General features: G+C 35.0%; 3 protein-coding genes across 3 annotated transcripts; 2 read left to right on the top strand and 1 right to left on the bottom strand.

Annotated features, from left to right (window-relative positions):
• Positions 1-7,260: 7,260 nt before the first annotated feature.
• LOC140753246 (dynein axonemal light chain 4) lies at positions 7,261-11,063 on the bottom strand. Its single transcript, XM_073087726.1, has 2 exons — positions 10,604-11,063; positions 7,261-7,596 (listed from the first exon to the last, which is right to left on the bottom strand). Exons 1-2 carry the CDS (start codon positions 10,673-10,675, stop codon positions 7,348-7,350), a joined length of 321 nt encoding a protein of 106 aa, XP_072943827.1. The 5' UTR covers positions 10,676-11,063; the 3' UTR covers positions 7,261-7,347.
• Positions 11,064-11,224: 161 nt separating this feature from the next.
• On the top strand, positions 11,225-19,884 carry LOC140753243 (probable cytosolic Fe-S cluster assembly factor GL21135). Its single transcript, XM_073087724.1, has 8 exons — positions 11,225-11,428; positions 12,075-12,289; positions 13,136-13,281; positions 13,435-13,593; positions 13,966-14,214; positions 14,672-14,912; positions 17,496-17,653; positions 18,236-19,884. The coding sequence occupies exons 1-8, from the start codon at positions 11,363-11,365 to the stop codon at positions 18,475-18,477; spliced, it is 1,476 nt and encodes a 491-aa protein (XP_072943825.1). The 5' UTR covers positions 11,225-11,362; the 3' UTR covers positions 18,478-19,884.
• Positions 19,885-20,016: 132 nt separating this feature from the next.
• On the top strand, positions 20,017-24,367 carry LOC140753245 (apolipoprotein D). Its single transcript, XM_073087725.1, has 4 exons — positions 20,017-20,994; positions 22,467-22,597; positions 23,325-23,527; positions 24,157-24,367. Exons 1-4 carry the CDS (start codon positions 20,854-20,856, stop codon positions 24,312-24,314), a joined length of 633 nt encoding a protein of 210 aa, XP_072943826.1. The 5' UTR covers positions 20,017-20,853; the 3' UTR covers positions 24,315-24,367.
• The last annotated feature ends 463 nt before the right edge of the window (positions 24,368-24,830 follow it).

Below are 24,830 nucleotides of genomic sequence, written 5' to 3'. Positions count from 1 at the left end.
ACACCATGTTACATGTAATCCAACGCCTTATCCCGAGATGGTTAGCATTTGATCAGTTCAATTCAGATCTTTATTTTTATCTCAATGATCGTCTATTGAGCCTATAAATTCGCAATCACTAAACGTCATCAAGGCACACGGCAGTGTGCCAGCCAAGTTCGGAAATGAGAATTTCAATTAATTTCTCGTTACTGTGTTATGGTGGAACAATCTAGCTCGGTCGCGATGCAATAAGTCCTATTATTCGTTTAAATATAAATTGTTGTCAATTCTTCTGCCGCGTATGATGCAGGTCACAAAATAAATATATGTTCCCATAAGAGAATTGAAAAAAAAAAAACATTTGTACATACAAATACGTGGCGTACCTACGTAAGTACGTATATAATTATATATATGTTGATGACTAAACTAATACGTAAAGGACATGAAAGAAATTGTCTCTTGACAAATGTGTGCTTTGGATTATATTGTAAGTAAATGTGTAGTTAGTATTTGGATAAAATGTTAAGTTGTTTTGTGGTTGTGTGCGTGACATGTATAGTTATATCAAATTGATATTATTTTTTTTTTAAATAAAAGTGCTAACTGTAACAAGTAACCACATTGGATTCATACCAGTAAGTCTAGTATATTACATTAATAAAGCACAAATGCTTTTTACTAGACTTACTGGTAATAAATAAATACACGGTGAAGAAGATATCAAAATCAATTCGGCGTCCATTATAATTATGGTCATTGGCTACCCATTGTTGCGCTTCTTTAATAAATCTTCTATTATTATAGATATTGTGAGCTTTGAAGCGTATAATATGTTTACGAGTATTCTTTGAATTCTCTTTACAATAAGTTATTTTTTGAATCTACGATCGACCGATTTTTAATTTGCGATATTGAGTAAGTTTATTATTCTTTTAAATAAAACGTGAAGACATTATTAAATTGATATAACTGTACATTACGAATTGTGAATTGTTCAGGTTTATTAGTTAGGTCACGTGATCGTGTTCGTTGTAAAGTGCCATACCCGATCGGGTAGATTGGAAGTGATGTTTAACAAGCTATCCTATTGATTGTGTCGTGTTATAGTTAATTAACAACCGACTGCGAAGAAAGCAATTGTTTATGATAATTGTAATCTATAAAAATAAAAAAAACTTAAGCCTATTTGCAGGATATTTAAACAAAAAAACCTTGTCAAAATATTTCTGTTGTTTCACTAAATAAAAAATATTTTTTTTTATATTACATATTCTTTTAATTATATCATTCTTGTATGGATCATTAATATAAATTTTACTAAGAAAAAAACTATTTCATAATACAGTTAGCTGCTTCGTGGTCGGTTATTCTTGTCACAAAGCGCAATTTCTTTACGCCTGTACTCTTCGTCATTCCATGCGTTGTGTTCTGCACTGTACTTGTGTAACTGCACTTATATGTTAACAGAGCGAATAAGGAATGAACTTAAGAATGACCTCCGATTGCAAATCTTAACCTAAAGTAACAATGAGATTGACGAGAGGTTTTCGTTGTGTCATTTTTATCTTCATTTGTTATTGGCGTGACTTATTGTACTTCCAACAGTCTTCAGTATTCGTATAAATTTATTCTAAAATATTTCTTATTTTTAAGAATGTTATGGTTGTTATTACTGTAAGCGATTATATTGTACACGTTGCTAGGCCGGTTGCGTTTTTTGATTCTATGTTTATTTTTTGCAATGGTTGTTACCTACGAACGGTTTGCATAATTTTGTTTGCCTTAGTTAATTTTACTTTTTCCATAAATTAGGTATAATTTTTACCACAGTATTATGTAGCGAAATTGTTTTCTATTTACGTCATTAAGTAGGTATCTCTTATGTTGAAAGCAAGAAGAGCTGAAAAGGTTTAATTACATATATTCACTTATTTGCGGGTACCTTACAGATCAAACGGCTTCAATGTGTGGAACTGATGGTGTATAATATGCTTTATTAACACGCTTTTATTAGCTTGGGTTGTATGTATGTATGTATGTACGTAACAGTAACGGAATCTTTGAACCCGATTTCGATTCACTTTGAACGTTCAGTTTAATTCAAAATTTTGAAGAATTATCAAAAACCGATGACAATACACGATTTTAATAATTTTATACTTTTCGGCGCTTTTCGAACCTGATAAATGGAACACCCCACGCTTTTTCCACAATTATACTTTTTACTGTTCCGTAATTGATTCTTAGATTGAAAATTATTTTCTACTTTTTAGTTGATTTTATCATAAAAGCGTGTTTTTTAGTTTTTTGAACTATAATTATTTTTTATATATAATTTTGTTGTGCGTCTTGGTCTTGGTTGTCATTTTAATGTGATAATTAATTTCGGACTAGGAATTAATAACAATACGAAAAATATTAACAAAACCACCTTTGTTCTCCCACCTGAAACATCATATTTAATTTTTATTTCATTTATTCTTTTCGTTTAATGATTTTAAGCCAAAAGTAGTTTTGGGTTTGTTTTTATAATATTATTAATATACTACAATCAGTTTTGCAACCACCCATATAGTGCTGTTTGATCTGTAATGTACCCAAATATAGAAGAACATAGAGGTGCTTACCTAGTTTCCTTGAACTGCCCAGTGCAAGTACCCAGTACACATTGAATTTGATAAGAATCGTGCCTGATATATATAGTACATATATTCATACATTTGTTAGATAGCTATTACCTGGTAGATAGGTCATATTTACTATATTGCGTCAGTTGTGTAGATTTTTATACGAAAGTTTCACAATTATCTATATGTTGATAGCTGTGTATGTACGTATAGTTGAAGATGTGAATTTTAAGTATACATAATTATATATAATTATGAATTGCGGTTGTTTCTGTCTGCAAATGGGATTGGATTATTCAATACTGTCTTTATCGCTTGGGGGTTTTCTATAAAACTAATCAAAACATATATATTTTTTAATAAATTTCGGTAATTTTATACAATATTACAAATACACTAAATAATATATTCTTCATTTTCTTAGATATATACTAATTAGACTAAATTTTGAATCTATAAATTTTTTGTCTTGAAAGCTTACACTTACAAAATTTATTGCTAGACATTTAATATTTACAACCTACCTCCAGTTTCTAAATTTTAACAGTAGATTGATTTCAGAATTGAATTTAAAATTTTAGAATATCTTGTATATGTAAATGTTTTTTGATATTTGAATGTACAAAATTACATATAGACATGTTATATAAAAATTTGCTTCTATAAAGATCAAAAATATTTTATATCACGGCGTGCGTAAATGGACGTTTTACGCACGCTTCGCGTGCGCAAAACCCCCATTTCCGACCCCGTAATATAAAATTTTATACAACACGCGGACGAAAAATGTTTTTCTGACTCGTGTGATTGCAGTCCTCGCCTGCGGCTCGGCCTGCAAACTCACACTTGTCAGAAAAAAATTTTTCGTCCTCGTATTGTAATGTACTATTGGTTTAAGTTTCTCGTTTGTTAATGGAATGAGCAAAAGAAAAACAGAAATGCAATTTTGAAGAACATTCTTTATTAAAGACTCCAACAAACATGCGAAGTACTTTTAGCATCGGTGATCGATCATTCGATCAAACACAATACTCCGCACACATTCAATCGCTGGTCGCAGCGATTTTTACACGCTGGATGCAGCAGCGCGAAAAAAGCGATGGAGAATTAAAACCGCCAAAACTACTCACCAATGTTAGAAGTAGTATGTCTGATAGGGCCGTCAAATAATGTATAATGACGTGATAATACTACATTCTATTATATAGAAGAAATTGCCACCTTACACTCTCCCCCTAATTCTATTTGCAGAAGAGACAATATGGAATGCTTTTGTATGGAACGTGTTAGAGTATTCATTGAATGTTTATACAAGTATATTGAGTATTATGTGATCACTATATGTGCCAATGTTTATGTAAAAGACGTAGTTTAAGCGGCATGTGGAGCGTTATGCTGCTTATAATTTTAACATGTTTGTCTAATTGTTACCTAAATGAAGTAAATTAAAGCATATTTTAAATATTATTATTGTAATTGTACCGGTAAAAGTAAGATTTAGCTTGGTTGAGACATTACATTTTGAAATTCAAATGAAAATGATAGCTTAAACGGAATAAAGGGCATTGAAAGTTGGTATCTCAATTCGAGATTCTAATCCCGGGCACCTTTCATTTATTATTAATGTAAGTGTTTGAAATAAATTATTGTTATTTACTAGTTGTATTAGTACTCACGACGATAATAATTTGTTGAGAATAGCTAAAATTTGAGACAACACAAATCTGACATTCGTTGGATGCATGTGTTAATTCTGCGTCAAAACGCTCTTAATGTCGCAATTAGAATAATTGGTAAAAACTATTGTGAGGGATCCTGCTTTTAAATTACATAATTAATAAATGAATCAGCTTTACATGCGAATATAACTGCTTGCTTAAAAAGACTATTTAAAAGACTTGTAGAAATTCCCAAGTGCCCTTATAATAATTATTCCTGAAACACAGAGATGTAATTAAATAACATTCGCACGGTAAAATACAATTAAAATTCACAATTTCATAATAGCTCAAATGGTATTAAAATTTAACTGGTTCCCACGCGAAAAAAGAAGCAATTAAAAGCAGGATCTCGATTCAATTAATACGAAAGTTACGGAAAATTTATAATGTTCAATATATTAAATTTTATTATTAATTTTGAATGTCTTTTTTTTATTTTCTCACTTCGAAAGTTAATTTGATATATTTTTAGTAAATATTAAAAAAAAAAAATGTATTCGCCCAGGAAGTAAGAGATGTTAGTTTCTCCGTGACAAAAAAATTGTCGATCGCATGATCATACCAATCTATGAAAACTTAAAGTCGTAAAGATAAATATCCTAATGTAGGTACTTTCATTGTAAGATTCAAGTAACAAATAAGTATGCCGCATATTTATGTGTAATATCCTTTAAATGGAGTAGGGGTTCTACATGAAGCCGATCACAGAAGCGTAGCCACTCAACACTAAGATCGCCTCACGTATTGTTAGTTACCAGTTATTTTAAGTAGTAAACGACCATGCAATCATTTTAACACTTTCTTTAACTCACACGGAATCTGTGATGGACAGATTATAAAATAAAATAAATTTAGCGTCATATTTTAATGCACTACCATAACCAAGGTTACATAGATATTGTATTACCACTTTATACGATACGAAAAATAAAACGAACTCATACACGTCTAGTCGGAAGACATGAAAGGACATTTGCGGTTGAGGTTTGTATCAAACAACTTCACAATGATCAAGTTTTAATATAAAAATACAAGCTGACGCAATATGTACTCGTATGTATATCAAACCCAATTAATTCGTTTCCACCCCAAATTCTCCAATGATGCGTGAAGGGGTCGCTAGCTGCTAGGGTAACCAACAGACGAACGCCATATAGCATTGCTACCCTTTTTGATTCTAGATAGGAGCGAGAGAAAACTATGTATATGTAGTTGTATACCTAGGTAGAAGACTAATCGATAAGGGTTGGGGCTATGCAATATTGTAACTATCTCCCTACTCGTGGCTTATTGAAATATGTATTCATTTGATGGGTACTAAGAATGGAGGACAAAAATTGCAAATACATAATGATTACTTCGATGCGGATACAAAACTACAAAGTGAAAAAAACCCAAGTAGTTTAAAACTTTTATTCTAATAACACTAAAATTTGGTTAGCAGCTTAATACCTGTAGTTAAGGCTTTACAAAAATACTTAGTTTACATTCAAGAAATAAATGACCAAAGAAAAACACGTTCAGCCTCACGTCGAGCTAATGCTAATGATTCTGAATTGTTTTTTAGAAAACCTCGCTTTCATAGGTACTTAGAATATATAAAATATTTAGAAGGCGCATATTTATAGAATTATTTATGGGACGTTGCGAGGTGTAAATACCCTGCCATAAATAAATGTTCGTTTACCCTAGTTACGGGAGACGGTTACACAGGTTAGACTCAAACATTTTTGTTACAAAATTCAATCAAAACCATAGAGTATCTATTTAATCCATACACATTGTAAATGAAATTCTAATGTAAGATTAGTGTCCCTAGTTAATTAGATACATAACAATATGTAAGTAGAAATAGGAATTCAGAATAGTAACTGACAATAATGGCGTGTTTTGAAAGCTACTAATTCTTTTGGTAACGCGTTCTGTTAATTCTATATATTTTTATATTCTAAGGTTTCAATACCGTTTAACATGCAAAAATGTAGCATTTATGTCACCACGTATTCTAGACAATAGAGCTACTCATATATTAAGATATCTTACAGACTCTTTAACCCTGAATGTAAATTGTACACACACATAGAATAATTATAGTTTCTCTCCTTACATAATTAATTCATAACTACAGTGAAAATTCTCAATAAAAAAATTAGTAGTCACCAATAAAAGTATTCCCGAAAAAACTTAATCGATTGTACGTATATTATATCCCTCGGGACCACTTAACGGGAAAACAATTTGCAATGGGTTGGTTCCATTCCCCTTTTAAACTATATATTGATCGGAATCTTCTAGTAATAGTCCCTAAATGTGAATTAAAAAGAATTTTCACTGTAATATTCCTGATATCATAGCAAAATATATTACATAGTTATATAGTATATACCCAAATATGTGGCAAATTGACACCATGCGATCATAAGTCGTACCTATGTACCTTAGAGATATTATTAGATAAAACTTTTAAAGAGGCCTTTGCTTATTATTTACTAGTGGCATTGCGGGAATTATTATCAATACATTTACATATGATAGCTTGAGAAAGATGAAAAAAGGCCAAAGTTTCGTCACACTTTGCGTAGTTAATTTCAGTCTGCATTCGTTAGGAAATTGTGAAACAGTTATTGATGAGGTATCTAAACAGGGTGGGATAAAACATACCTACCATGTCACTATATTAGCAAATAAAGATCGAGATCTTTTACCATAAACATATATTTAACTCGACGGTACCTATAACTAACTAGGTATGTTCTCACAAATGTATAATGAACGAGAATTCGTTTTCCACATTAATGTCCTTAGCCAACTAAGAGCAGATCTTAGGATGAAAGTTGTACTATTAAGCGATTCCCACCCTGAATATCTACGACTTTACATAATCATAATCAATGATATAGGTAGTATAAATATCTAGCTATTATAGCTAGTATAAATATCTAAAATAAATAAACACTGACTTCCATAAAGGTACGGTAACGCGGACGTAACGAGTTTCCAGTCTTATTATATTTTCAAGAGCACTTCCATATGCAGATGGCTTGGTTACCACCGAAGTACATGTAGCAGATAGTGGTGCACTCGTACGTGATCTCGAAGCCGTAGCTCTCGCCGACCACGACGTGGAACGCTGGCCCGAACTTCTTGTCCATAGACTCCTTGACCATCCTCGCAGCGAGCTCGTTGTTCTGTGAGAACTTCTCGCAAGCCGTCACCGATAGTTCCATCGCTTCTGTCCGCATCTCCTCTGACATGTCTGAGTGCTGCAAATAAGAAGTATTTTTACCTATTTTTTTAAGAAAAAATCAAACTCCTTAGTGGTATAAGTACGTAAAACTTTATTTTTAAATATTGTTTCATAAATAGACATAGAAAAGAAATAACAAGAAGTTAAAATACTTAAGTAATTCAAATAACGATAGTTTTGTATAAACAAGGACATTAGTAAAATATGAAATAAGGACACATTTAAGCGGGCTCAGCCTAAATAGAGCTCCGTAGTTTATTTATAATTTCCAAACAATTCTGATCGACGGTCATCCATCTTCAACCGTTGAATGATACAGAATATGGGTCCACCTGCCAAAACAAACACCTCGTACACAGCGCAACGCAAGTTTATGAAACGTCCGAAAGCTGTAGATATACCTCCTCTATAGTAGCTTCAACCTTAGTAGCAAATATTCGATTAATTAATTCAATAAGGTGTTTTCTTCATTAAGTAAATATAAATTTCTTCGTTTTTGACGGTGGGATATAGGTACTACGCTATGTTACGAATATTTTCGTGAGATATTTAATCCAACTATTCTATTTACTTAGTTATCAAAAAAAGTTTACAAAATCCTAGTCTCAAGATTCTTCGTGCCAAAGTGACAATCCGGCGATGGATATTATTACAACTACCTACCTGATATCCTAAACATTACGCTTGTATTTCGCATGAATGCACATTTGAGATTCATTGACATCTTGATATTTGAGAAAATTAATATCCGAGCAAACAGCAAAGCTAAATAAATATATCAAATTTCTTTCCCAAAGTACACATTTCAAAATGGGAGACCTACTTTCCAACATGATGTGGTAATCAATACGGAGCTACATGTCGGTCATATCTCTCAACACTTTTTATTAAACTTTACTCGACAGACGTTAAAATAATGTTGATATGTGAATATTGTTAGATCTTTTAGATCGTCATGGTGGGTTGGTTCTCATACCCTACACCCAGAGTAAGTTTCTACGTAGGTACCTATTTTGGGCAAAAAAAAATCTACATGACCACGGAAAAGGTAAATTTTATAACTTCCCTTATTATTTGACTGTGACTATACCCTCGTCATTGACTATAACTATGCTAAAAGAAGTTCAAAACTTCTTACTTTTAAATATTTTCATTAATTGACATCCAGTAAATCAGCGGTGACTGTAGAATCTCGATAAGTTATATCTTTCGCATAGAAACTATTGGATTTAATTAGCTGCCAAATGGACCCTCTCTCTTTAGTACATTAAACGTCTAATTAATTAACAAATGAAGTGTAAGTGGCGAATGTAACGATTAACATAGAACATGCGGTTGGAAAGTTCAACTAGTACCTAATACCTATCCCTTGCACAGTAGCGCTGTGAATTAGTGCTGGCTTGTGTTCTTACTGTTCATATTTATTATTAAATTATTCTATATCTTATTGATCTGCATATTTCCCGTTCATCCGATTATCCGATGTTACTAAAATGTCTTTTATTCGGACACCATATTTGCTGTCCTGTGCAACTACTCTTACTACTACTCTGTAGAGAATGAGATCACTGTAAATGATGATGTACTGGTAGATAATGAGGAAGACACGTAAAATTCTAAATAAATTGAAAAGGAGTGACTAAAATTGCGTATAATTGGTTTTAATAAGTTGTTAAGTGTGTTGTGTAAATGGTTTTTGTGATAACTATGGAATATTTTTGGCTAATTTGCGTTAAGCGACTGCAGAAATATCTTTTGTTTTCACAGTATCGTCAAGAAAAGCGCTGGAATATGTTAACCTACGTAAACTTATTTTTACGGTCAATAAAATGAATGTTCATCGCCAATTAACCTTTCAGTTCGATATGTCGCATTTTTAATTCAAGTCCAGACACGCAATCGAGTCATTATGCTGAACTACTGAAATTACTGCAACCAAATTATATTTATGTCGATGGTGCAGTACCCATTACTTATATCTTTAGATAACTTGAGATCGACATTACTAAACGTTGTAAATTGAAATCCATAATAGTTTATGAGAAAATTGCGGACATACATATTTACAAACATACATAGCGGTCGAATGTAGAAACTCCTCTTTTGGAGTCGGTTAAAAATGTTATACTTTATGTATAATATTTTTGAACCTGTTATGTATATCTTTCTATAATATCCATTATAATCATGTGTGCTATCTAGTTTAGAAAAGTTAGACTCACGTAGAAGTTGATGTTAATATTTTTTGAGCAGGTTAAAGTAAAGCCTGCGTCACATCACTAGTGCGGACATTGTTTAGAATGCGCGCGGGTAATCCTATACGTCACGGTATGCGCACAGTAGGCCGATGCGCAAGAGTGGTGTTCCGGCTACCGCAAACGGACCTTGTATTTGGCCAAAAACTTATTTCCTACATAATTATGGCATTTTATCTAAGAGTAAATATTAAATAAGCTTATTTACTACGTATTAAGCGCATTTTTTATTTATAATGGATGAACATATCTGTGCTATGTATCTTTCTTCCACTTTTTACTCGTTACCCTTGATTTGACCATTACCAAGGGATTTTTTTATGATTTTATCACTGAAAAATATCATTAGTACTCGCCAAACTTAAATTAGGATATTGTGATTGCACAATTTTAATTGAAACTGTAATTAAAATACAGCAGAGATAAATTACTTGGACAAAATATAAACGACCAGATATTGTAATTTACTACTTTACTATAGTTTAATATTTGCATATGATAACAATATCAATATTTACGCATCTTCACTTTTAAATGGTACGTTTTTTTTATTTACTTTAATGCAATGTATTTATATCACGGATAAAATTCCGAGGATATATTAAAATTACTGTAAAAAAATTGTAAAATAAAATATGCTTACGTAGAAAAAAGTCACGAAACTTATTTTTAATTCTCATTAAAAAAAACTTAGGTTTACTCTTGATATTTAAGATATCACATATTACAATTTTTATAAACAGATTTCTCTGTAAATAATCTACTCACCCTTATAAGTGGATACGTGTGGATCACTTTCTCGCCTCCTCCAGGAGCGACGGCGGCTCCTTCTTCAGCCATCGTCCATGCAATCCAAAAAGTAATATAAACGCAAATCGTAATAAAACAACAAAAGCTCTCGAAAAACGATACAGGCGTGCGCCACTCGTTCTGTCGCCCCACTGTTTACTCGTCGCCTTGGATACGGAGGCGGGCGGGAAGATGAAATTGATTTTTCTCAACACAAACGAGAGTGCCAGTCCCCTTTGCTATTATTGCTGTGTCCACCAAGGTCAAGCGTGGGAGCGTAGATTAGAATGGACCTTCATTTTATGAAAAAAACATTGTATAACGTCATCGTCATTATATTTGAGCGACTAATAAGGAAGTATACTGTTTTATTTATACTTTGTCACCCATTTGACTGAGTGAGATAATAATAGCATAGGAAAATTTGAAACAGCACATTATATGTGAAAAGTATTTTAAAATGCAAATCGGAGTAACTGTACCGAACTGTAGGGCCTTAATAGTAAAGAAATGTAACAAATTAATATTATATATTTTTTCCCGTAATGTAAGCAATTTCCGTGATATTATGGTTGCAACATTCTAAATGTCAAAGTCAGCTGTCGGGCTGTCAATTATTTTGAAGTTGTAAATGTCACATTCTCGTAAATAAAAATTGTGTTTTTGTGTAATTATTTATTAAAATTAATATTGTGTCTTATTTTGTGATTGCAAAAGGAAATATTAGTAGATTATCAAATGGCGTCACGATTTAGCGGAGCCTTGCAATTGACTGACCTTGACGATTTCATTACTCCGTCACAAGTGAGCTCCATATAACCTATATTGCCTTTGTTTTTAATTGAAATAATTGTTTTTTTTCCACAAAATCAAATGTACGAATGCAATGATCAATACTTTAACGACCAGCGTTATTAAGATGTGCATTGGTCCATTCCTATTAATCTCTAAGTTTTTTTTAAATAAACTTAGAGTCTGGAACTGAGAAACTGGATCAGTCTCGTTTATGAGGTTAAGCAAAACTGCGAACATTATATCTTGTTATTTTTTTTACTACAATGTTACTGACTACCTAACGAGATTATCTTTAAGGAAATGAACAAGTTAATCTGATAAGTAGCCCAAATATAATGATACGTATTTTATTGGTTGGTAGTTTGCAGTCAGACCAATTATTTAGCTGCAAACGATTTTAAGTCTCACAGTTGGACTTTGAACATGGCACTGGAATGCAGCTTGATTAACAAATTACCGGCTAGTAGTCAATGTATGTCAGATACTTTTAATCTACACATAAAGCCTCCTATTAAGTTAAATGATTGTTAATGATAACAACTTAGAGAGATTGCCCTTCAGGCCTCAAGTGTTTCAGTACTTGTTTCAAATACTCTTATACTACAGTTTGAATGCATAAAATACTTACATAAACTAATACATTATACTTTTCCAGGAATGTATAAAACCAGTGAAAATAGAGAAGTCCAAAACAAAAACAGGATCTAAGATAAAAATAGGTGATGATGGGTACTTTGATGTATCTTCTGGTAAGGAGCAGAAGCTGCAGAAGGTGGAGATCACGCTGGCCGACTGCCTGGCCTGCAGCGGCTGCATCACCTCTGCGGAGAGTGTGCTGGTCACACGACAGAGTCAAGAAGAGCTTCTAAGGTATATTTATGCGTTTATGGTATATTATTGATGTGGTTCAGAAAAAAAAACGTTATAAAAACTAAATATTTTCTTTAACACTGTTATAAATGTTGTAATTTTCATAAGATCAAACATTCTAAGACTTGAAACCATTTGAGCAGTGTTTCAGAACCATAAAGGCGAGGAAGTTCTTATTGCGAACATTTCCAAATACCATTTAAATTTAAACGTCTTCATTTTCCAATTCGTTCGCCACAATGATTAACATGTCACAAGGCCAATCCTTGAATATTTGGGGCCTAAATCTAGAAAATCCATGGTATTCGCATGTTTCGTATGTTGCATGTTCACGGGTTGGAAAACCAACTGCATTATTTGTAATCAATTGACATATCGTAAGCAGCTCGAATCAAACTTTCACCATTATTAGTTGAATCTTCACGGGTCTGTCAATTGTTTTGCCTTCCCGGAACCTGTCCACTAACAATTAAACTTTTTAGTATGGTATTAAAGTTCAAATTGACTTTTAGGTTTTTATTGTAGGAGGTTTTTATTCAATGAAAACACGGATAAAACAACATTTTCTGAAAATAAAACCTAGCTAGATCGATTTATTGCACCCGAAACCCCTAATATACAAAATTTCAAGAGAATTGTTGGGGCCATTTCTGAGATTGTTGATATATATGTACATATATATTTATATACAAGAATTGCTCATTTAAAGATATTAGATAGATAGATAGTATTATATTATACTTTGCAGTGAAGTGTTTATGGCTTATAGGTCTTTTTATTCTATCTACTCAGTTTACAGAATTCCTATTTCTACGGTTTAAAGCATATGCTTAACATTATTTCTAGGGTTTTCTCAGAACGCAAGTACACTGACACCAAAGGTATCACTAGAGATGTGAGTTTGGTTGTTATATCCATATCACCCCAGCCCACACTGTCGCTCGCTGCTCGATACAAACTCAGTGCTGAAGAAGCTACCAGAAAACTTGCAGGTAAATTTTGTAGTGTCTTATAGTTGAGATTACAGAGTCAACTTTTGAAAGTATTCGATTTTTTACCCTCTGGAATCAAACCACTATATTATGTTCAAACCACAGAGTTCTAACATCTCCAATTAATAATATTGTAATATTTTGCCACTTCAGGTTACTTTAGAAGCCTGGGCGCAGACCTGGTGCTGGATATGACGGTGGCGGAGGACCTGTCGCTGCTGGAGGCGCAGCGCGAGTTCGTGCAGCGCTACCGCAACCACCAGCACGACCCCAACGGGAAGCATCTGCCCATGCTCGCCAGCTCCTGTCCAGGTATGTAATGTAATGACAAAAAATGTTTTTTGAATATTGTACAAAAATATTTGGTAGTATAAAGTAGTGACAAATGTTAAAGCACAATAACATTATCGAAACTTCATTGGTCCATGTTCAAAGGCCAAAGCATCACCACCACCTATTACTGAATTGACAGATGCCACCCATCAATGCTCCAGTCCTCCAATCCTCCAGTTGATGTCAATGTATGGTAGTGACCTCCCTTACCAGGTTTACTGCATTCTCGATTACAGTTCATTCATAAAAAAATACTTGAGCCTGAAAATTTATGTTACAATTAAATCATAGACATAAGATTCACTTTCATTTATAAGTACAATATCAAATATCAACTTTGATTTACCCTAGGTTGGGTGTGCTACGCGGAGAAGACGCACGGCAGCTTCATCCTACCGTACATATCGAGCACGAAGTCCCCGCAACAGATCATGGGCTCCCTTGTAAAGCAACACCTGGCGTCCCGGCGGGAGGTGTCCGCCCCCGAGCTGTACCACGTGACCGTCATGCCGTGCTACGACAAGAAGCTGGAGGCTTCGCGCGAGGACTTCTACAGCGATATCACCAGCTGTCATGATGTGGACTGTGTTATAACTGCTAGTGAGTTACGTTTAATGGGATTGTGGTTTTGGATTTGAAACTGTCGCAGCATACGATTGTGCAATTAGACTTATTATACTGTTTATTGCTGTAGTGCTAATTGAGGTCGGTTGCAGATGCGCTGCTATTTTAAAAATTAAGTTGGAACTGCTTATCTAATAAGTACGCAAACGTACGTATCTAATAATAGTGTAACTGGACTGGGATCATTCTGGTCACATACCATAAAATGAATTGTATGTTCTATACTTTATTCAAACCAACAGTATTGTTTAAAAGTGCTGTTGTGAGGCAAAAATCAGTACGAGTACATCCTATAAACTTGCATATATTATTTATTTTAAACACACATTTATCTACAAACATTCTATTAGGTTCTTAGGCTACTTTATAAATCGACACAGGTGGTGCATGCATCACATTTTAAAAGTATATATAGTATAAAATATTCTTACAGTCGAGCTAGAACAAATGCTGGTGAGCAGCAACAAGTCCCTCGCGGATGTGGAGGGCGCGGAGCTGGACTGGCCGTGGGGCCCGGGGGGTGAGCCCGGCCCGGGGGGTGCGGGGGGCGCGGGGGCGGGGCTGCACCGCCACGCCGGCTCGGGCTCCGGCGGGTACGCCGACCACGTGTTCAGCGCCGCCGCCGAACAGCTCTTCGGGGAGGCGGATGTGCCACTCACTTATAAGAATTTGAGGTGTGTATGACGGTGTGCTTTGGGGTTTCCCATCAAATAAAGGGGACCCGAAACTTACATTACCACGCTGGTCCAACGCTGGTGGATTCATGACGTAACGGATTAATAGGCATCTCAAGTCGAATAATAACAAACCTGTCAGTCATAACACCGTTTAATTTTGTAGATCGTTATATGCCTCTATACAAGCCGCGAGCTTCGCCCATATTACACTTATGTTTTTATTATTCCAAGGTTAATATTTTCACCTGCTGCAACTCGATAACAGATGGCGCCACAGGAATCACGCTATCGATAGATAAACATCTGCAGATGCAAGCTATTTAAAAAAAAAAAATGAAAACTGGATTATGTTGATGAAACAGAGCTCATACTCATTTCTACTATACTTTGTGTACATTTGACAAACCAATAGAATCAACATCGCTTAGAACTTGGGAAGTTTGAGATATTTTCAGTAGGCCTTCTAACTAGAACGTCCTCAGGGGGTATCTATTTATCCTATATTAAGTTGATTGCAGATGTGTCATAGGTGACTATAACTACTTACCATCACATGGAGTACATAATCATTTGCCATTTTTAATTCATTAAAAAAACACATTTGTAATAAATTACATGTGACACATCGCATAATAAAGTAGCTGTAACGTCGCTACGTAGCTGATCTCTAGAAGATTCCAGTTGCAAACAATAAGGGTCAAGTGTTGAATGGGTGTGCGCGGCACGCCTCTGACCCCATTCTGTCGTAAGCACCCGGCCTACGGACATATTGAAAAGTATATTTCGTTCTTCACAGTTGGTACAAAAGTTTTGTCCGCTTGTCCCAAGCGGTAAACATATTAACGGAAACTAACATTAAATTAGATACAATGAAACATAAACGTATGTACACACTATAATTAATTGTAGCACATCGTATTTACTATATAACTTATCTTGTTTCCACGTTCTAAAGCGTAACGAAAGAGCGATGATTTAAAGTAGGCACAGCCTACAGTAGTGTCCAGGCTGGGGCATTCTAGTTGGAAGGGTGTTGTAAGGGACAGGCACTTAAACTACATTGATTATCGATGTTCGTAAAAAAGAAGACTTCACGCTCGTCACCGGGGATCCTGAGATCGCCACAAACGCATTACCTATGAATATTGTTGTACAGTGGCATACACGTGTATGACACTTAGCACGTGAATCAAAACACATAATTTTATTTACACGAACTATTACAACAACCCTGTGAGCCATTTACTCCAGGTAATCAACAAAAAAAGAGCTCTTGTCCTCTTGTCAGTTGAGTCCTGTCATGAATGGACTGCATCCTTAATCACATAAAAAATGTAAGCATGTCCACATTTATCCACCTTTACACCTTTCTTACTTCGAAAAAGTCCAGTTAATTAGCAAACAAACGCAGTGACTTAACATAAGTAATTAGCATTAAATACGAGGTAATGCTTCTCATTACAAATCGATCGGAAAACGATTAAAATTTAAAATAACTGTACTTTACAGCGACCGAACTCTTGGGTAACTACATTTTTTAGTCTCCGTAAAAAAAACTATACTTTCAAGTCCAAACATAAGCGAATGAAATTAATGTATACTCGTTATACACGAGAAACAAACGAACGAAGACGACGCAGAACTCGCGGAGGGTTTTTCTTCCGCTTTCGCGCACAGGCGCGGAAAGATGTAAAAATATGAAAATGTAGGTGAATGACTATCGCCGTATCCCCGGCGCGATTTATTTCCGTTGTGTCGTGATTCTCACAACTCTTTCTGTACAACGAAACCGCAGCGACTACTTAATCCCGCAAGACTGCTCTCTTGTGAGATTTGAAACAAAAGATTACCCGCAGCGGAGGCGGAAGAAGAACGTTCCGCGAGTTGTCACGCATATTGCAGCTGTATTAAGCGCTACTGTGTTATGGGTAGGGGAGAAGCACATGCACGAAGCCACCAGTTGATCACAAATCTTCATGAACAGCAGAATTCACTTCCAGTCTTAGTAGGGGAAATGTAAACGTAAACAGGTAGTACAGGTATACAAATTTAGGTATATAGATGTATTTTATGTGCTTATTATTTACATTGAATACAATTACATATTGTACAGGGTCTAAAGTGTAGCTTACAATGAGTATCGTATTCTGCAAATAAGTCTTGCATGCAAATTTTGATGACATTACCATGCATTGAAAATTACGTTAAACTTCCTTTTTCCTCATATACATTATACACGTTTTACATTGTTTTCATGTTGTGCTAGAAATCTTAAACAATTCCCTGTAAAAGCTATGTACGTACTATATTATAACATTAAAAATGCAAGCAATAAATATCGATGGTGATGAGTAAGCCTACCTAAATAAAAAAAAAATAGTGAAATCACTAAAGATATTATTATTACTTTGCGAATTATTAAAGTATAAACTGTGTTCCTGTGATATGAAATTTCTCATATAATGTGGTCTTAAATGGTTCGCTATCTGTTATCAATGTAGCAGGAACAACAACAACATCAAATTAAATTACGAACAATGCAGTCAAATTTTATGTAAAGTTTATATAATCTTCTTTCAGGAACCCCGACTTCCGGGAAGTGACGCTAGAGAAGGACGGCAAGGAGGTGCTCAAATTCGCGATCGCCGACGGATTCCGCAACATTCAGAACCTTGTGCAGAAGTTGAAGCGAGGCAAGTCACCGTACCACTACGTCGAAGTTATGGCGTGCCCATCAGGTGTGTATTTTTTATGCTCCTATTGTTTCGATCGTTCATATAATTACCTACTTTCGTGCTCTTTCAGATTCTGTTTATTTTTCAGAAATATTTATTGCTGTTTTGAGGTTACCCTCGATGATATGATGGCATAAGGAATAGGGTATAAGTTTAGGAAATCCTTATCTTTGAAGCTTTTAAAAGTGAGGTAACGCTTCAATGAAACCATTCTTAGAGTTTTCGACTAAGAGTACAACATTATTTTCCTCGCCATTTTACTTTGGATGATAAGTTAAAGGATTCTACACTTGTTCGCTCTTCGTGAATTGACTAGAATACGACTTTTTTATATATTTTTTTATATATAGGGGTAGCAGACGAGCATGCAGTCCACCTGATGGTAAGTGGCTACTGCCGCCCATAGACATCTGTAATCAACCCCAGATAGGATTGGATATTCCTACCTGAGGTCGGCCACAGGTGCGCCGGTGCCCCTGAGGACTAAGCTGGAGCGCCTCGGAAAAGTTTGTCTCCATTAAACTCGTGATGTAGTTTTAGCTCCATCTTGCACGTAGTTTGATAATATTCGATGAACCGTTCCAGGTTGTCTGAACGGCGGCGCGCAGGTGCGTCCGGCGCTGGGCGAGAGCGCGCGCGAGCTGGTCTCGCAGCTGCACGCCATGTACGCTGAGCTGCCGCTCGCGCGCCCCGCCGCCGCGCCGCTCGCGCGACAGCTGTACGCGCACTGGCTGCACGGACAGGACTCCGACAAGGCCCGCGCCATGCTGCACACCACCTACCACGCGGTCGAGAAGAACGACATCGCCCTCAATATCAAGTGGTGATGGCAGGCTCACGTTTATTCATGAAATGGTTTAAAAAACATTAGAAATACGTGCGTTCGGCGTAACTCGAATTATATTTGGCTATAAAGATTATTTCATTTAAAATACTTATTATATGCAAAGATAAGTATAGATATCTCACCGTCTTGTAATTGAAGGAAGCCATTAAACGGCTGACATTTCTGTCGCCCATTTAATAGCTGGCATGGTGTAATTTACGCGGAACAATGCCGACATGCGCAGTTAAGTGGTGCAAAAACACAAAATAGAAAAAAGTGTGGACAAATATCGTTTCATTCGTAAATGATCTAAAAACTTTTTTTTTCAATATTTTTCAAACACGTAAATAGATGACAGTGACAATTTCATTTGACAAAACTGGTTATATTTTCTGGTTACAATCTATGATTATATGTATGTACATATTTTTACGTTAAAGAGTAAATAAGTAACACATGTAAGTACATAATATAATTATGAATATCAATAATCAGAATTTAAAATGTTAATTAATGTTTATTTTTCGGCGAATACCGAATGAATTACATGCGGGGATTACCAGGAATATGTTATTTCCACGTGACATAGCAATATTTTAACGTCACACCTGGTGTTTAATTTAAAGAAGTATAACTTTGTAAATATATACTTTAACTTTCTGTATTGTTGTTGTTATAATGCATTAAGATGATTTATAGAATATTTTGATATATCATTTTGAGTAACTGGCTGACAGATCGTTCAGTTAACACCCTGTCCACATCTATACTGGTTTCTCTCTTATACGGGTAAAAACACAAAAAACGCACTACTTGTCGCAATAATTACCGTTTGCTTAACGATATAATGATTGTTTTCGATCGCTACACGCCCACAGTGACCGACAAACGCAGAGAAGTCAAAGGGTCGTTGGACTCATTTTACTTTACATTTTGATGGTAATAAGTTATTTAAACGGGATATGCCACGATCATGGTCACACTATTACGACCCTTGAAGTCAAAATGGTTTAACTGCTGACCTACCTTCTTTAATTGAAATAATTTTAATCCAATGATATTTATTAGATAAGAGGCTTTCTTGATATTGCTACCGTCTGACCACTCATATAAAATGCCTTGATTTAAAAATAGACAACGGAAAATATATGTAGGTATGTATATAAAACGAGTGCTATTTGTACGTTATATTCACTCAAAGTGCATAGTTTTTAAGTCTACTTATAAGTTAAATATGCTATATTGTATGTAAATATCATCGATATGTTTTTTATTAAAAAGTGTTGTGCTAATTTTGCTAATTAAAATTATCGAAATAAGAAACTTGTTGGTTTATGTGGCTAAGATAGCTTTTACCGAGATGTAAATATAGTGTTAAACACTGAATAAATGAAAAATCTGTTAAATTTTATCTTTTTTGTTTTAAATTAATTGCCACATTTTAAATATTTACTGCCATCAAGAGAATTGTGTTGTATTTAACTACTCTCTCACCAACAAAATAGATGTAAAAAAATATCGGACTTGTTGGTATTTTTAACAATGACAATACAGCTACTATAGTATTATATACTACGTATTTCATAAATATTAAACACTACGTAGTAATTGAAAGACATTGTGACTACTTTTGCACTGTCACTTACGCAGCTGAAATTGTATATTAAGTTTCCACGTGTTTTGTGACTGTTTATAAGCGACGACACGCGTACGACACGAGAAATTTAAATCGATCGTCCTTCCTTATTTATCTATACTAATTTTAGAAAGAGAAAAACTTTGTTTGTTTGTTTGATTGTAATGAATAGGCTCAAAAACTACTGAACCGATTTTCTAAATTCTTTCACCATTCGAAAGCTACATTATCCACGAGTAACATAGGCTATATTTTATATGAAATATATTTGATAAATATATTTTGAGGCGGTACAAAGTTTGCCGGGTCAGCTAGTTACTTAATATCCCAGTACAAGTTAGTTCAGCAATGCTGAGAATGCTATCGTTATTAAATAATAACTATTAATTGTTTGCGTTGCTGCATATTATATTCCTATCGGGTATTTATATTTTCTATGTGTTTTATTGTATTTTACGCCGGTCTATGTAATCACATTTCTAATTAAACTTACCACTGATTTAAAACCACTGCTAATGTCAGATTCCACGAATCCCACGAAGTGTTAGTGGGCACTTGTAATGAATATTAATCATCTATTCAGTTGTAGTCAAATGTTTCAGTGTGAAGCGGGGGCTCGACCGGCGTCGTGTGGCGTAGTTTTTTAAATGGCTGTGTTTACAAAATAGAAGCCCCGTATTTCTTCAATATCTACTTAATTATTAACTTTATTACGTAAACCTATTTTAGTTCTTCGGGATAATGGGAGATTTTAGAGTGACGGGGGCGACCAGGATTTTTTTCTTAGTGTTTTTCTTAATGTGCATGTTTCGAGCTGTGATAAGTACTGGTCTCGGTAGTTGTCCTATCTACCCGCAGTTACTCAACTTTGACATAAGGAAGGTAAGTTCAATGATTTTATTTATCAAAATCCATCAGTCCATATACCTATCACTTTTATACACATGTTCCATTACGATAGAGACAGTATAATGCAATGAGGTACTAATCTATGAGTAGACAGAGTCGATTTCAAGGTAAGTGTTATACTACCTACTAAAAAAATAATGCTGACTTTCTATGTCCTTTTGAATGTTAAATGATTAATTAGAAAATGTTTAATTAATCAGTTCGAAACGACCTTAACCTTACAACGTCCGAGTGGAAGTTTTGCATCTATTTATCATTATAATAGTTACCTAGCTCGCGTGAAAGTAGAAAAGTAAACAAAAGTGTTTTCTAATATATTCAATATATTTTCGTAAAACTGCCAAAATTATAGCAGGTTTATTTAGTCAATCATTGCCGCGATGAACAACGTAAAACACCCTATAGTAATGTATCGTTTTGTAAGACATGAAGATTTTAATCAAAAATCCGTTGTCGGACGGAGTTGTGATCAACTATGACCAGAACTCCTCTCTGAATGTAATGGATTAAGCCACTTCAAAAACTGCGTGTCAACGGACTTTACAAATGTTTGAACATTTTGTGGAGTACTTTCCGTCTCCTCGTATGTTTCCTCACGATTTTATCGTTCACCGACAAAACAACTAGTACACCTAATTTCCGTTTTATTCTCAACTGATTGGAGAGTTTAGGCTCAAAACCGGACATCCGGCATTAGAGGTCGAAATTCAAATAACAGGGCTGCCTACTGCCCGCGGTTAATTAAAATTAATTAGATTAATTAACTATTACTTATTTACCGTTTCAAATACAACAATTGTTCAAGACTGAAGCGATAGTTACGAAGTCTTCCAACGTTTACATTTCTGTATATTTTGTTGTATTATAACTTTGTAACTTCCTATTTATATTCTTACCCAAATTTTCGCAAAATCTATACCTACCTACTTATAGTTAAATTGCATTTAGACATTTTCAATCCCTACTTATTTAACTTTCTTATTTTAAGGGACTATGATTACTTAAATTTATGGTAACTTTAATAATTATTTAATGTAAAGTATCCATTCTTTGCAGTGATAGCCTAGTGGTTAAGAAACTCAGCCTCTCGATCGAGGGGTCCGAGGTTCTAATCCCAGGCACGCACCTCTAATTTTTCAAAGTTACGAGTATGTGCGTATTAGAAATTAATTATCATATATAATTGCTAAACGGTGAAGGAAAACATCGTGAGGAAACCTGCATACCTGAGAGATTTATAGAATACAAAATTTTGAACCTAAGTCCGTCATATAGATGGTTACTAAACAGACAGATTTTTTTCCGCCGATTCGATGTATTTCACAGAAGTCATTTTTACTCTTAGCTAGGCTCGACCTACCTTAACAAAATTCCTGGATTCACTATTGGTTGTTCGATCAGGTACATGTTTATAAATGTTATTAATCAATATCAATATTTATTAGATGGCGGGTACATGGTACGAGGTGGAGCGTTCCTTCTACTTGATGGAAGTAGCGTCCAGCTGCACGGAGCTGGAGGTGGCGCTGAATGAGCGCGACTTTCTGCTCATCACCGTCAAAACAGTAAACAGATGGTTAGTTTAACTCCAATAATTATATCAGCAGTATAGGATAATCAATGTTTTAAGTACGGAAGTGCCATTAAGTTCACGTAAAACCATTAGCAGACTAAGGTTGCTCCGACGACCTTAGTCCGTCACTGCTTAAATCCTTACTAATATTATAAATCCGAAAGCAACTCTGTCTGTCTGTCTGGTTATCTCTTTTTCACGCCCAAACCACTGAACCGATTTTAATGAAATTTTATACAAATATAGTCTGAGACCCGAGAAAGGACATAGGATAGTTTTTATCCCGGAAATCCCACGGGAACTAGGGATGGCGATCTAAGATCGATTAATCGGAGAATCGATCTTTTGGACCCAAAACATCGATTATTTTAATCGATATTAGTAAGGATTGAATCGTAAAATATGCATTTGATCAAGTGAAGATCTTTAGCAAAGTTGAAGGTACGAATTTTCAGTTTTATGTATGTTAGTATATAATATTATTTTCTTTTAAAAGCGGGCGAAGCCGCGGGCAAAAACTAGTTAATGATACTTTCTACATCAATAACACATTATGCATTGCCACTTCTGAGAACTAAGTTTAAAAGCCTTATGCTTGTGTCGATTCACCCTTTTCTAATAAAACCATAGTAATGTTATAGAGGGACCTACTGCAGTAAACAGCACGTACGTTACGTTTTTCCAAATTTCTCCTAGCAGGCTTAATAACTAAATATCACCACATTTCTAGGACCGGCAGTCCATCCACAACTCACGGGCTGGGCATCCCGAGTTACAACGGGTCGTCAGCGTTCCGGTACAAGCAGAACAACCGTATGCCGTACATCATCGGGCGGCTCCTGCCCGGCGCTGGACACTACAATATTCTACTCACCGATTACGACCAGTTCGCCATTATCTGGTCCTGCACCAATCTGAGCATCGCGCATTCTGGTAAGAGTAACATCTTAAACAATATGCCCAAAATAGTATTGAACATTTCGTCAGATAGATGTAATTATGCTTTAATTTCCGTAATTTCATACCTACGTATGTACATATTATAACAATAAACAATAATCACCGAATGTTTATAGTTCTTACATTACGTAGGGCCATAATTAATTAATACCTACATCTAATGTGACATTTAAATGTATATAGGATATGTATGTATGAAATCTACATAGGTTATAATGAATGTTAGTTTCCTATGTTTGTAACTATTAGGTAGCTTTGCCATGTAATGGTGTTTTCTATATTCTTCCCGACCTTCAAGATTTATATTGCAAGCTTGTACTACTTTACTCAGTTACATTCGAAGACGACATACCATCATCTTTTTACTGTTTTTACCATCATTTTTTATAGTTTCTTCCTTTGACAGAAGTACTTAGCCATACTTACCATGAAAATATCAGTAGTTTTTATAAGCTTTCAAAAATTCAAAACACCAATCAAATTGGATTAATAGTTTTTGAGTCAAACGCAGAAATACAAGCTTACATTTATACTCACATACATACATAACGGTCGAATACAGAACCTTCTTTATTCAAGTTTGTTAAAAATGCATATTCCAGACCGCATGTGGGTGCTGGGGCGCGCGCGCGAGCTGGAGGCGGCGGCGCGCGCGCACATCTACGGCGCGCTGCAGCGCCTGCGCCTCGACCCCGACCGCCTCGTGCTCGCCAAGCAGGACAACTGCACGCGCCCGCCAGGCACCGACGATATAAATTAATTCTCTTATCATTGCCTTTTATTTACCAACGAACTCCTTTTATATCCCTCAGATAACTAAAAATCTGTAAAACTAGGCAGTAGAAACCCATAAAAACGAATGTATTGATTATTTTTGTATAGTCGCGAGCTTTTCAGAAAATTATTATGATAATTCCTTAGTTACTTATTATTACTTAGTTAGGGTCCGCGCCAAACTGCTAGTCCGCTCTGAAGTTGTTGCGAGCAGGTGTAGTCATACAATTTGCTATGGCGACCCGATTCATTTAGTCGCCTCTTACGACAGGCAGGGGATAACGTAGCCCCTTTTCTAGTCCCGAAACTACTGAACGATTTCTTTCCTAGCGAATTTATTAAAAAAAATGTAGGGGATTCTGTTAATTGCTTCATTATTGTAATTCTAATGTAGTTATAAATTGTAAAAAAATAAAACACAAGTTCTCATCACACTTTCTATTTTCTGGAAAAATATCATTTATTTACAACAAAATAGACTTAAATTTATCAGAATCAAAAC

The sequence above is a fragment of the Epargyreus clarus genome, unplaced genomic scaffold (genome assembly GCF_041222505.1).
Source record: "Epargyreus clarus isolate Ecla_fem2 unplaced genomic scaffold, WU_Ecla_fem_2.2 ptg000026l, whole genome shotgun sequence".
In the NCBI taxonomy this organism is placed as follows: domain Eukaryota; kingdom Metazoa; phylum Arthropoda; class Insecta; order Lepidoptera; family Hesperiidae; genus Epargyreus; species Epargyreus clarus.
Note: the sequence above shows the minus strand (reverse complement) of the source record. Positions and strands in the feature narration are given on the sequence as shown.

Bases quoted from the DNA above. Each gene is read 5' to 3' on its own strand.
- LOC140753246 (XM_073087726.1), bottom strand. From the start codon at position 10,675: ATGGCTGAAGAAGGAGCCGCCGTCGCTCCTGGAGGAGGCGAGAAAGTG. The intron at 7,597-10,603 runs GTGAGTAGATTA...TCTTATTTGCAG, and splicing joins ACACGTATCCACTTATAAGG to CACTCAGACATGTCAGAGGA.
- LOC140753243 (XM_073087724.1), top strand. From the start codon at position 11,363: ATGGCGTCACGATTTAGCGGAGCCTTGCAATTGACTGACCTTGACGAT. The intron at 13,282-13,434 runs GTAAATTTTGTA...TTGCCACTTCAG, and splicing joins AGCTACCAGAAAACTTGCAG to GTTACTTTAGAAGCCTGGGC. The intron at 14,913-17,495 runs GTGTGTATGACG...ATCTTCTTTCAG, and splicing joins CTCACTTATAAGAATTTGAG to GAACCCCGACTTCCGGGAAG.
- LOC140753245 (XM_073087725.1), top strand. From the start codon at position 20,854: ATGGGAGATTTTAGAGTGACGGGGGCGACCAGGATTTTTTTCTTAGTG. The intron at 20,995-22,466 runs GTAAGTTCAATG...AATATTTATTAG, and splicing joins TCAACTTTGACATAAGGAAG to ATGGCGGGTACATGGTACGA. The intron at 23,528-24,156 runs GTAAGAGTAACA...TGCATATTCCAG, and splicing joins TCTGAGCATCGCGCATTCTG to ACCGCATGTGGGTGCTGGGG.